Raw genomic sequence first — 13575 nt, 5'->3', positions numbered from 1 at the left:
TTTATCTAACATACTAGAGACTGCGTTAGCAACCTTTATAGGACTTTCCAGTCCTATATCCTAATATTGCTCCTTTAAGTTTTTGAATTCCACTGTTTCCTCAAACTGTTATATGGCAGGTATTGATTTAAAAATGTGGATGAATTATGGGGGGGGAGGGATAGTTAGGGAGTTTGGGATAGACATCTACATGCTGCTATATTTAAAATGGATAACCAACAAGGACCTACTGTACAGCACAGGGAACTCTGCTCAATATTATGTAACAACCCAATTGGGAAAAGAATTTGAAAAAGAATGGATACATGTATACTATAACTGAGTCACTCTGTCATACACCTGAAACTGACACAACATTGTTAACCAATTATACTCCAATATAAAATAAAAAGTTTAAAATAATAAACTAAACTAAAATGTAGATGGATTAGAATTAATTCCGCTTTTTAATGCTTTTGGGATGCATCCACACCAAGGTTGGAAATCATTATGTCAAACTGCAGTAGTATTAATCTAATAATTATAACTATCATACACAGTAATATCACCATTACTTAGAATATGTATTGCTCTTGGGGACTTCCCTGGTGGCACAATGGTTAAGAATCCACCTGCCAATGCAGGGGACGTGGGTTCGAGCCCTGGTCCGGGAAGATCCCATATGCTGCGGAGGAACTAAGCCCATGCGCCACAACTACTGAGCCTGTGTGCCACAACTACTGAAGCCTGCGCACCTAGAGCCCATGCTCTGCAACAAGAGAAGCCACCGCAGTGAGAAGCCTGCGCACCATAACGAAGAGTAGCCCCTGCTCGCTGCAACTAGAGAAAGCCTGCACACAGCAACGAAGACCCAACACAGCCAAAAATAAATAAATAAATAGATTGATTTAAAGAAAAAAGAAAGAATATGTATTGCTCTTAATCAGACTGTTTCATATTCACAAAAGGTGTTTTGTTTTTCTTAGACTGCTTGACAGTTTGCTTATTAAATCATGGTTCTAGAAATCTTCATTGCTGCTCTTAGTATCACAGAGGAAAATCAGAACTATAAAACCCTATTAGGACTTCCCTGGTGGTGCAGCGGTTAAGAGTCCACCTGCCAATGCAGGGGACACAGGTTTGAGCCCTGGTCCGGGAAGATCCCACATGCCGTGGAGCAACAAAGCCCGTGCACCACAACTACTGAGCCTGCGCTCTAGAGCCCGTGAGCCTCAACTACTGAAGTCCGCATGCCTAGAGCCCGTGCTCCGCAACAAGAGAAGCCACCGCAATGAGAAGCCCACACACCACAAGGAAGAGTAGCCCCCGCTCGCCGCAACTAGAGAATGCCCGCACGTTCAGCAACAAAGACCCAACTCAGCCAAAAATTAAAAAAAAAGAAAAAACCCTATTAAACTATGATTTTTATTGCTCAGTCACTCAATTTATAGACTTCATGTGAACTGATATTATTTTGTAGTCACGAGATATTTTATTTTTATTGCCTGTAGCAGTTGGAAATTGAATGAGATAATGCAAATTGTGGGAGACATTATATGGAATAAGCTTGTGGCTCCAATTTAGTTCATAGACAACAGGTGTCCACATTACAAATATAACCACCCAGATGGCAGACTTGTCAGTTTTGGTAGGAACACCCAGAATTGAAGGAGGAAAGACTCAGCTACTGATTACATTTTCTTTCACATCAAAACTAAGGCAGAGGAGAGCAAGGAAAGCAGGAAGGAACTGGAGCATCAGAGCTTCTATCTTTGCTGAGTCTTCGTTAATGTCAATACTCAGAATAATTCACATAAGATGGAAAAGTGGATGTGTATAATTATTACAGCTGATAAAATTTTATTTTATTTATGATCTTTTCCAGTTTCCAAAACGGTCAACTTGGCATTTTCAGTTGCCATAAAAATGGTCTCTAAAATTGGAAACAAAAGGAATACTAATGATCTTTTCTTAAGACAACCACAGTTGTTAATAATCATTTCAAAAATAAAACATCAGAAAATGGCATATCATGCTAGAAAAATATACTCTGAGGTATGTTTCTGATTTCTAGTTTTAAACAGCATGTTTTAGAAAAGAATAAATTCATAAAATAGACAGGAAATTGGTTTTTAAAAGAAGATCTATAGAGGAATTTTTATGATTTGTCATGGAAGAAACATTGGCACAATGTATATTTTACTAGGCAAAGAAGCTACGCTGGATTCATTTTGCTATTAAAAATAATAATCTGTAATTTATTTAAAAACAAGTATTATCTACAAAAGAAAGAAAACAGCAGGTCTATGACTATAAGGCATATTTGCTGCCATAGCAACAGAGCTTCTATTCCTGCCCACTGAATTCACATCCTGTTGGCATTAATCAGAAATGTCCATTTGTGCCAAATTAATGCCATGTCACAGACGCTGGGGGATATACATTCTTGACAGAACTGGGAGATTTTCACATTCCACAAGGGGATAAATTCACAGTCTTCACTATGTGAAGTTCTTCCTCCAGCTTAAAAGCTAAAGTTGGTACCCAGTCACACAGATCTCTGATGATAGCAGTTGTCTCTAAAAGCACAGGTTATCTGAGGACACCACTGACAGCCCCCCTCATGGTTGCCCTCTGTGTACTCACCAGCACTGCCCTGAGGATTCTCACACATTTCACAGCAAGGTAACACTGAGTTATTAATATAGGTGCAGAGAGCACACTGCCAGCCCTCACCAGGAAGGGGTGGAGTGGTGGCCTGGGCCTTGGCCTCACAGATCCTGTCTATGAGCGGAGCTTTGGTCTGCCCGGGCTGGGATGGTTTCTCCTCCAGGGGACTGCAGTGGTCATCGGTGGTGACTGATTTCATTTTTTTAGCTTCAGGTTCAAGATCACTTTCATAATCTCTTGTAGCTGTTTTTCCAAGGTCTGCAGGTACTACAGTATTTTTCTCCTGGAAGACCCTTGATTCATCACAGGAAGTCACCAACTGTCTCTTCTTAGGGTTTGGTAAAAAGAATGATCGAATATCATGCTGTTTTTCTTTTTCAAACTAGGAAAAATAAAGGTATTAAATTAAGAGGCTATTGAGTATGTTCTTCCTAAATGAAACAGGTTAACAAACTCTTTTCATTAGCCATATTCCTTTATCTTTTGAATCTCTTGTTGGAAATGAATTCAATCATGCAATGACTCTTCATATATCCATACATGTAGAATACCACTAACACCTCCATATACTTTCTGTGTCTAACTTTTTTTAGCACTTACAATGTGCCAAGTACTTTATATAAATCGACTCATTTAATCCTCATGCTAGCTCTGTGAGGCAGGTACTAGTGCTGTTATTCTTCCCATATTTCAGATGAGGACACTAAAGCTTTAGAGAAGTTAGGTAACTTGGCTATATGAGTTATATAATAAAAATATACTTTATAAACTATCTGCTCTAGATGTATGTCAAGGAAAGGAGGCAACTGTGTGTTTAAAAATTTCAAGTCAATCAAGACCTAGAAAAATGTTTTCATGACCAAACTATAAACACGAACAATGTTCATAAACAATATGTTTTTCATATTAAAATACTTTCCTGACCAGGGAGTATTTTTCAAATAGCATTAAAGATATCAATTAGAACAGCTTCTTTAATAGACACAATTTAATAATTATCTTTTTTTTCTTTCTTTTTTTTTTTTTTTTTTTTTTTTGCGTTACTTGGGCCTCTCACTGTTGTGGCCTCTCCCATTGCGGAGCACAGGCTCCGGACGCGCAGGCTCAGCGGCCATGGCTCACGGGCCCAGCCGCTCCGCACGGCATGTGGGATCTTCCCAGACCGGGGCACGAACCTGTGTCCCCTGCATCGGCAGGCAGACTCTCAACCACTGCGCCACCAGGGAAGCCCAATAATTATCTTTTTAAGAAATATATCTCTCTTTTCTCAGAACAGCAACTTCACTGTCTCATGTTTTTCATCTTCTTTTCAATGTGTAAATCTCAATCTCCTAGAGAAAGGAGGATACCCATCTCCGCAAATGATTAGCCAGCAGTTAAGGTAAATTAAAGGAGTCCTGCTAAGGCCTGCATTGGGTACCATGGTGGACACACACAGTGCCAGACTGCATTTCCAAAGATGGTCATACCAATTCTTATCCCATTTCGTGTACTTGTGACATTGACACACCTACATTTAGAGGTGGGGTCTGTGTTCCTCTCCCTTGAACCTGGGTGGACCTTTGTATCAGTCTCAACCAGCAGAATGCAGTGAAAGTATCACTGTGTGACTTTTGAGGCTAGGTTCTAGAAGCTAACGTGGCTGCTGGCGCTCTGTCTCTTCTTCTCTGTATCTTTTGGGAGGGACACTAGCCTTTGAAACATAGCCAGCATGTTGTGGGGAAGCCCAGGCCACATGGAGAAACCATGTATGGGTATTCAAGCTGACAGCCCCATGTAGGCCCCTAGGTGACAGCCAGCATCCATTATCAGACATGGGAGTGAAGAGGCTTTCAGATGTTTCCTGCTCCCAGTCTTGGGATTTTCCAGCAAAGGTCCCGGTCCTCATGGAGCAGATACGTCATCTCCATTGTACCCTGGTTGAATTCCTTATCCACAGAAACCATGAGAAATAATACATAACTATTGTCGTTTTAAGGCACTAAGTTTTGGGGTAATTTGTTATGCCACAATAGATTACAGAGACAGACACTATAGATAATGACATCCAAATAGTGCAAAGAGATAGTTTACATAATAAATCTTATCTTTCTTTCTTAGTAGTGTTGCATAAGAAAGATTTAGCCAATTAATGGAGACAGAAGGATTAGTGGTTACCGGGAGCTGTGAGAAAGGGAAACAGGGAGTTATTGCTAAATGGTTACAGAGTCTCTGTTTGGGGTAATAAAAAAGTTTTGAAAATAGTGGTGATGGTTGCACAACATTGTGAATGTAATTAATGTCACTGAATAATACACTAAAAATGGTTAAGATGGCAAATTTTACGATTATATATAATCACAAATTTTTTAATTTCAAAAAAGGTTAAAAAGGTAAGAAAAGAAGAAGGAATATTTATGTTGTTCCCATATTGGTAAAATTAAAACATATATTATAGGAAAAAAGGTACCACCCCCCAATAATGTACAACTTTGATTTTGTATGACTGTTATTTATATATTCTCATATACTATTAAAAAGTTATCTAATAAGTTGTGGAAGTTACAGAATTTAGATTAAAATATAAAGAATGAAATCAATAAGACAAGATTTTTAAAACAATGCACAAGGGAAATTCTAAGAAAGGGTGGAGGACAGCAGAGAGATTATCAGACTAATGGAGTTTGGTGTTAAAAAAGTAACAAGGATACAAAGAGAGTTATGTATCTAAAGAGAATGTTCTATCCCATATAATAGGACTGCAAAGAGAGCTTACAGAATTTTGAAAATATTGGCAAATGTTCAGCAAATGTGAACAAATTCTACCGGCTATTTCTAGTTAAACCATAATGATTTTACAAGACAGGTTAACTTTCTGAGTCCCTGTGCATGTCTGGAAATGAATGACCTGATTTTGCCCTAACTCTCAGTAGTTTTGTTGGGCATACAATTCTTCAAAATCTTTAAAGACATTGCTCTATTTCTTCCAACATCTGATGATACTGACAATGTTCCTTTGTAGGCTGCAAACTCTTTCTTCATTTTAGAGGCTTCTGGGGCCTTTTTATCCGTGGTATTCTAAAATTTCACAATGATCAGTGTCTATATATCTCTATCTGTGTCATCTATATCTATATGCTTTCTGCCCAGCACCCTGAACACCTTATTAATTTTGTATAGTATTGATCATCTTTAGTTCTTAGAAACTTCTATTCTTCCTTGATAGTTTCTTCCTCTTCATTTTCTCTTTTATCTTTTTCTGGAATTCCTGTTAGCAGAATGTTGAACCTAGATATTTATGGCATCTTTTGTTCTCATATTTTCCTTCCTTTTGTCTTTTTACCCTCTAAACTCTTGGTGTTTAGCTCTATTTTATCTTTCAGCCCTTCTATAACATTATTTTAGTTTGGCAGTCATATTTTTAACATCTGTGTTCTTTTTTTGTTTTGTTTTTTGTTTGTTTTGGCTGCAGTGCGTGGCTTGCAGGATTCCTAGTTCCCCGACCAGGGACTGAACCCTGGGCCCAGGTAGTGAAAGCGCTGAGTCCTAACCACTGGGAATTCCCTCTAATATCTAGAAGTTCCTTCTTGTTCCTTTTTTTTTAAATAGTATTCTGATTTTATTTATATTTGCAATATCATCTCAAATCTAAAACTATGAATTAGTTTTTAAAAAGTTATCTCTATGATCAATTTTTGTATTAGTTTATTTTTGTTCACATTTTTCATGCCACAGATTTCCTCCTCAAATTTCCAATGACCTCATACATAAGAATGAAGGAATAGGAGGGTTGCCTAGGAACTTAGGACACACGGGGCTTATCACCAAGTAGATCGAGTAGGACATACTGATTGAACGCGAGGGGTGAGGAAGATGGAGGGGACCACAGTGATACTCGGACTCCATTGTAGGGATGACATTTTCAGTTACTGTAACAGGGAATATAGGAAGATAAATGGGCTCATTAGAAGACAAAAAGAGAAGAGGTAAGGAAATAAAAGTTCATTTTTAGACATGTGTGAGGACTGGTGTGTGCCAGGGTAGCGAGTTCCAGGAAGCAGGTCCAGAGTTCAAGGGAAAGAGACACCTGGATTTGCACGTGTGGGAACCACTGACATACAGAGGTGGTTATAGTCAGAGGCCTGGATGTCATGAACAAAGGGAGGAGGAAGTAAGAAAAGGTAAAAGTCATGGACATGAGCAGAGGGACATTAAGGGTGGAATGAGGAGGAAGAGATACCGAGGAAGGGAACAGAAGGAACAGTAAGAAGGGTAGAAAAGCCAGGAGAGTAATGGCTTTAGTGCGCCTGTGTTTTGGTTTCCATTCATTATCCTAGGTACTCAGGAAGCATTTCAATCAGAAAAACCCATGTCCTTCAGATCTGGGAGATTTTCTTCTATTATTTTTTCTTCCTCTGTTGTCTCTGTCTTTTCTTTCTGGAATTCCTATTAGGCAAAATCTTCTGAACTGATCATTTGATCTTCTTCACTTTTTTGCACACTTTTCCATTTCTCTTTGTTTTACTTTTTGTGTGATTTCCTCATTATCTTCCTTTCCATCCTTGTCAGATTATTATTTTCTGATATTACAAGTTCAATTTCTAAGAGCTTTTCCTCGTTCTCTGATTTTTCCCTTTCCTTGTTCTTGTTTCTTGGGTGCAGTAATTTCTTTTACTTCTCTGTGAATATCAATGAAAGGCTCTTTGTTTGTTTACTTCAGCTCATTACACCATCTCTGCTTCTTTTGTATCCTTTCTTGTCTTGCATGCTTATTTTTGTCTTTGCATCACCCATGAGAGGATTTCCTCCAAACTTGGTGGCCTTCACTGTCCATTCACATTTAAGAATAAGACACTAAAATGCCATTGGAAATTCCAAGTGGGGGACCTCACTAAAGGTCATCAGTGACTGTTTGTCAGGGGGTCCCTTTCAGGCTCATAGTCTTTTTTGGGTCCAGTCAATTTCTCCAGAAAGGAGTCCTTCAATCTCCTGCCAGAAGGATACAATGCTGGCTACCAGTGATCTGGAGGCTGATCAGGAGAAGGGTGCTAAGGATTTCACCATTGATAATGGAGTCTTCCAGTTAATATGTTTATTTTCAATTTACTGCCTTACCCCACTCCCTCCACTGGCCCTTCTCCTAGATATGCTTTTTAAAGAGGAACAAGTAAAACAGCGAAATAAATGAATAAAATGTCAAAAACAAAGAATACAAAAAGTAAAATAAATAAAATATATAAAGCAGGCCACTGTCACCTATGCTGAATAATGTTTAAATAACATCAGCATCTTTTGTCCCATGCTACATTTTAAAGGATTTGTTTCCAGCTGTCCAAAACGTTTTAATCCCTCCATCTCCCCGCCACCAAAAAATAAAAATTAAAAAGATTATTTCAGATTTGTTTATAAAAAAACAACCCTCCCCAAAACCTAAGAAATCTTAAAAAAAATTCTCAGGGCCTTAAAATATCAGGTCTTACAGCTGACCTCTTTAATTAAGCTATTTAATTAAGCCGTTTTAAAAATAACTTCATTTACTATGTAAGCAGTGACTAATTTTAGAAATCAGCATTTGAGAAACTCCCATTATGTATCAGAAGCAGGTTGAGAGTAAAGGTTAGCAGTGACTGACAGCAATCAGAAATTGATGTATACCTCCACCACAACAAGGGTTAACTTACAGTGCCTGGGAGTAGCCAGTATGGGGGCAATTTTGAAATCATGGCTGCTTGGGTAAAAATAAAGTGAGACTGGAGAATATAAAATACAGAAAAGGAGCCGTGGGTGGAAAGGGGATCATTTTATATAATTTTGGGAACCAAAGGATACACTTGAGGTATAATTTTAGAAAAAGGAGAGGACAAGATTAATCAGTAGACTTTAATGTTATGATGGCTAAACTGCACAATGATGAATGTGGTTACAGGTAGTGGACCTTACGAGTTAGTGCCCCGGCCACAGGGCTGGCAGAAGCATAAGGCCTAACAGGAATAATAAAGACTTCCTTTGAGATAATCAATTAGAAACCTGGTCTATATTATCAGTTGTATGTTTTTAGATTGAAGCCTCTGAGTAGTCAGGCAGGAAGTTGGTTGGTTAGGTTTCTCTGACATTCAACGGCTATGACTGACAGAGAAATAGGTGAGAAAATCTCTGGGACACAGCCTGACGATAATTACATGCATTAGGTGGGAACAGAGAAGGGTTAAAAGGTTTACTGAATAGGAGTTCTTAACTTGGGATCCATGGGCCTCTCACAAGAGGCCTTCAGTGAGCCTGAGAAACCCCTGAAATTGTCCATCCAGCTCACACCCGCCAAGCTGTCATCACCAAGGAGCTGAATGAAATCATCTCCGGTGCCGCAGCTCTGGACTAATGAAAATCGAGTTTCATCCTCAGACAAGAGGCAAAGACGATTCAGCCAGCTGATTTTGTTTTTAGCTTACTGCTGTCCTTGTCAGAAGAAACTGTTGGTCCATTGGTTAAATTACTAAAGATAGCAAGATATTTGTAAATTATCTTACAATAAATCTTACAGTAAATCATGACTATTTGTAAAGAAACTGTATTAAGTGACCCTTTTAATGTGTGATGAATAAGGAACTTAAAAGTAGGTGCTTCTAAATAAGAGGAGCAATCTAAGATTATAGTGATTTTTATCACAAGGCTTTGGAGAAAATACAGTTAAGTCAACATGCCTGTGTAATAAGAAATGTAGAAAACGGAAGAACATATTCCTGCCCTCAGTTATACAGCTGACACTCAGTTACTGTGTTCCTGTCTTTTGTTCAATACTGTTTTTGAAAAGCAAAAGAAGAAATATTGCTTTTGGTGAGAAGTGCTGGGAATAAAAACTGCAAAATGCTTAAGGTAGCAAAATGCGTGTGTTTATTTGAAAGGTTCAGGGACCTAATACATTTGCTCTGTTTTGCACCATGGTAAACAACTGCTCTTTAGAGATAAATCCCCTGGCCATGATGATAGGATTAAAAGTCTGTTATTAGAACTGAAGGAGAGGAAAAGGAAATCTGGTTAAACTCATAAAACACAATAAAACACTTCAAAGCCTGGTGCCATTCCAGTGCAGCACACGCCACCAACAAGAGCACTGGTGTCGGGTTTAATAGACTTTGATCAAAGGGCAGCTCTGGGAGAAACCAGTACTGCCTCATGTCTTTCCTCTCCTGTTCCCCAAAGAATTAACAAAACCACCGTTTACAAATGGGTGACTGGGACATCTTGCGGGTCTCTTGAATGGCAGGCGACTGATGATTGGAACTGGAAGTAAAAAGGCTTCACTAACATTTAAACAAGCCAGGGGATATACAGTGACAAAAGTAGGGTTTCAGTCATCTAACTGAAAAATGAATTTAAATTCTCCTAAAAAAGAAATGACTTTTTTCAGATTTCACACAATGTCCATCCCTGTGTACTAATTAAATAAAATTTTGGCAGTGATCCACTCTTAGGCACAACAAGTTTTTCTCTGTGGGCATAGAGAAAACAAAGCAAACAAAATAAAACAACACTCTGGTTAAAAAACCAAAGTGGTAAAAAAGAAAATGTTATTACTTATTTTTAAAGATGACATCAAAAGCAGTGTAGGCTGGGCTTCCCTGGTGGTGCAGTGGTTAAAAATCTGCCTGCCAATGTAGGGGGCACGGGTTCGAGCCCTGGTCTGGGAAGATCTCACATGCTGCGGAGCAACTAAGCCCGTGCGCTACAACTACTGAGCCTGTGCTCTAGGGCTCTGAGCCCGCATGCCACAACTACTGAAGCCCTAGTGCGCCTAGAGCCTGTGCTCCGCGACAAGAGAAGCTACTGCAATGAGAAGCCCGCACACCGCAATGAAGACCCAACACAGCCAAAAATAAATAAATTAAATAAATCAATTAAAAAAAAAAAGCAGTGCAGGCAAATGTCTTTGGTAACAGCCACCTCAATAAGGGCAATTAGAATTCACAGCAAAATATTACACATAACACAGTGCACGGATCACTAGAACATGACGGACAGGGGTAAATTCATCAGGGCCGACGTGCCATAATCTCTCTCCTAAGCTCTAGGCCTGACCTCCAAATGCCTCACAGACATCAGCTGAGTGGTTCAGAGGCTCCTCAAACTCCAGGGGGCCTGAGCGGGGTCTTCACTCTGCCCGTAAGCCTGCTCACCTTCTACCATCACAATCTCTTTGCTCTTCACTGTTTACCAAATTAATATGAAGTCCTCTGCTATGGATTCTCCAGTTTTAGACTAAACTGGATCACTTCCTATGGCTTCCATTTGTCCTGCCCTTACCTACTGGCATGCCTCTGGTTATGGCATCTCCCTTAAATGCCTGCTTCAATCCCTTCTACTCCTCCTGTACCTGCTGCTGTTAGACAGGTACCTCCTAGGCCTCACTATGATGATTCTACCTCTGAAATGTCTGGCATTTTTCTATCTCTATTCCTACTACCACTGTTAGGAGTTCAGGGTGGAGTTTAGTGCCCCATACCCCGGTTGGGAATCCCTGACAAAGGAGACTTTTAAATAGTAATAGCCTTATGAATAAAAAGGAACTGGCTGGGGCTTCCCTGGTGGCGCAGTGGTTGAGAGTCCACCTGCCGATGCAGGGGACACTGGTTCATGCCCTGGTCCGGGAAGATCCCACATGCCGCGGAACGGCTGGGCCCGTGAGCCATGGCCGCTGAGCCTGTGCGTCCGGAGCCTGTGCTCCGCAACGGGAGGGGCCACGGCAGTGAGAGGCCCACGTACAGCAAAAAAAAAAAAAAAAAAAAAAAGGAACTGGCTTTAGTAATAAACCTGTAAGTGCCTAAAAGCACCCAAGTAAAATTTGGTAAAAGGTATATTAAAAAAACCAACCAGAACCCAAGGCCATAATGGGACTTCCTACTTCTCACCCCAAATCGAACAGAGAAGACTACAGGGCCTGCTTCCGGTGGAGACATAGTACAGGAGAAGCATGCCTCTGTGAAGCACTAGCCCTGAACTGTGGCCCAAGTTCTCAGGCTGAAAAAAATTAGATTAACAACTCCTCCTCTGGGGTTGGGGAGAAACCCCTGAGGAGTGGAAACAGAAAATCCCTTTACCACAGGTTCAAACTGGATGGGAGGGAGGACAGAAGAAATCCATTCCCCAGATCCCGCTGCCTCCAAGAACCTCTGTCCCTTCTCCCTCCCATTCATTTCCCACACTGCCACGAGGAGCACCTTGAGAAAGCAGAAATCTGACCATGCTATTTATCTGCTTAAAAGCCTCTGATGACACTACACTACTTCCCTAGGATACAGTGCAACTGCTTGGCATGGCATGCGTGGGCTCCACTCCATCTGATTGGTGCCAAAGGTTCAGGCTTCCTCTCCTTTGACTCACTTCTCAGTGTGCCCTGCACTCACACATTTGCATGGAATTCCCATTCCCAGGACGTCTGTTCCTATCACTGGGCTTTGGGGCATGCTTTTGGTGGTCCCTCTGCCTGAACCAGGACCCACTCCTTTTTTTTTTTTTTTTTTTTTTTTTAGGACCCACTCCTTTTGAACTCATTCTTCATAATCCAGCTCTGATGTTTTTCAAGGGAAACTTTCCCACATGCCCCAAGTATTTATTTATTCTATCCTATGTTTCCAGAGCCTGGTTATATATCTCTATTTTCACATTTATATTGCATTAAAATGATTCGCTTATGATCATCTCTCCCAGTTACAGAGTAAGCTCCAAAATAAAGTTAGCTGTTTTCCTTATCTTTGCACCTAGCATATAGTCTTTTTAAAATAACAGCTTTAGGGACTTCCCTGGCGGTCCAGTAGTTAAGACTTGGCGCTTCCACTGCAAGGGGCACGGGTCTGATCCCTGGTCAGGGAACTAAGATCCTGCTTGCAGTGTGGTACAGCCAAAAAAAAGAAAAAAGAAAAACAGAAAAAAAGAAAATAACAGCTTTAGTGAGATGTAATCTATTTATATACTATAAAATTCACTCTTTTAAAGTGTCTAATTCAGGGCCTTTTAGTATAATTATGTAACCATCACCACTGTTTAATTGTAAAACACTTCCATCACCCTCAAAAAGAAACCCCATACCAAGTAAGCAGCCTCTTCCCATCCCTCCCTCCCTCAAGCCCCTGGCAACCACTAATCTACTTTATATCTCTATGTACTTGCCTATTCTGGCCACTAAATATAAATGGAACCAAACAACATGTGGCCTTTTGTGTCTGTCTTCTTTCACTTAGCAAAACGTTTTCAGGATTCATCTATGTTGCAGCATGCATCAGAACTTCACTCCTTTTTATGGGTGAATAATATTCCATTGTATGGAGATATATATATATATATATATATACATATATATATATATATATATACACCATATTTTTTTGTTCATCAACTGATAGACATTTGGACTGTTCTCAATTTTTTGGCTATTATGAGGCATGCTGCTATGACATTTATGTACTAGGTTTTATGTGGATATATGTTTCCAACTCCCTTAGGAGTACAGAATTGCTGAGTCATACATTAAATCTGTGTTTTTACATTTTAAGAAACTGTCAGGCTGTTTTTCAAAATGGCTGCACCATTTTCCATTCCTGCCAGCAGTGTATAAATGTTCTAATTTCTCTGCATCTGTGCCAATATATGTTGTCTGTCTTTTTAATTTTAGTCATTCTAGTGGGTGTGAAGTGGTATCTCCTTGTGGTTTTGATTTGCATTTCATATAATCTTTTTTAAAATTAATTTTTATTGGAGTATAGTTGACTTACAATGTTGTGTTAGTTTCTTTCCTTTCTTTTTTTTGAGAAAGATGATTCTTTCTTTCTCTTGGCTGTGCCGGCTCTTAGTTGTGGCATGCGGGATCTTTGTTGTGGCATGTAGGATCTTTAGTTGAGGCTTGCATGTGGGAACTAATTCCCCGACCAGGGATCGAATCTGGGCCCCCTGCACTGG

General features: G+C 39.8%; 1 protein-coding gene across 1 annotated transcript in view; it reads right to left on the bottom strand.

Annotated features, from left to right (window-relative positions):
• ZRANB3 (zinc finger RANBP2-type containing 3) overlaps positions 1–13575 on the bottom strand; it is a 269676-nt gene that overhangs the window by 24188 nt on the left and 231913 nt on the right. The window contains exon 13 of the mRNA XM_060152984.1: positions 2626–3031. Within this exon, the coding sequence (XP_060008967.1) occupies positions 2626–3031 (406 nt within the window). The remainder of the gene's footprint in view (positions 1–2625; positions 3032–13575) is intronic.

The sequence above is a fragment of the Lagenorhynchus albirostris genome, chromosome 6 (genome assembly GCF_949774975.1).
Source record: "Lagenorhynchus albirostris chromosome 6, mLagAlb1.1, whole genome shotgun sequence".
Classification (NCBI taxonomy): domain Eukaryota; kingdom Metazoa; phylum Chordata; class Mammalia; order Artiodactyla; family Delphinidae; genus Lagenorhynchus; species Lagenorhynchus albirostris.
Note: the sequence above shows the minus strand (reverse complement) of the source record. Positions and strands in the feature narration are given on the sequence as shown.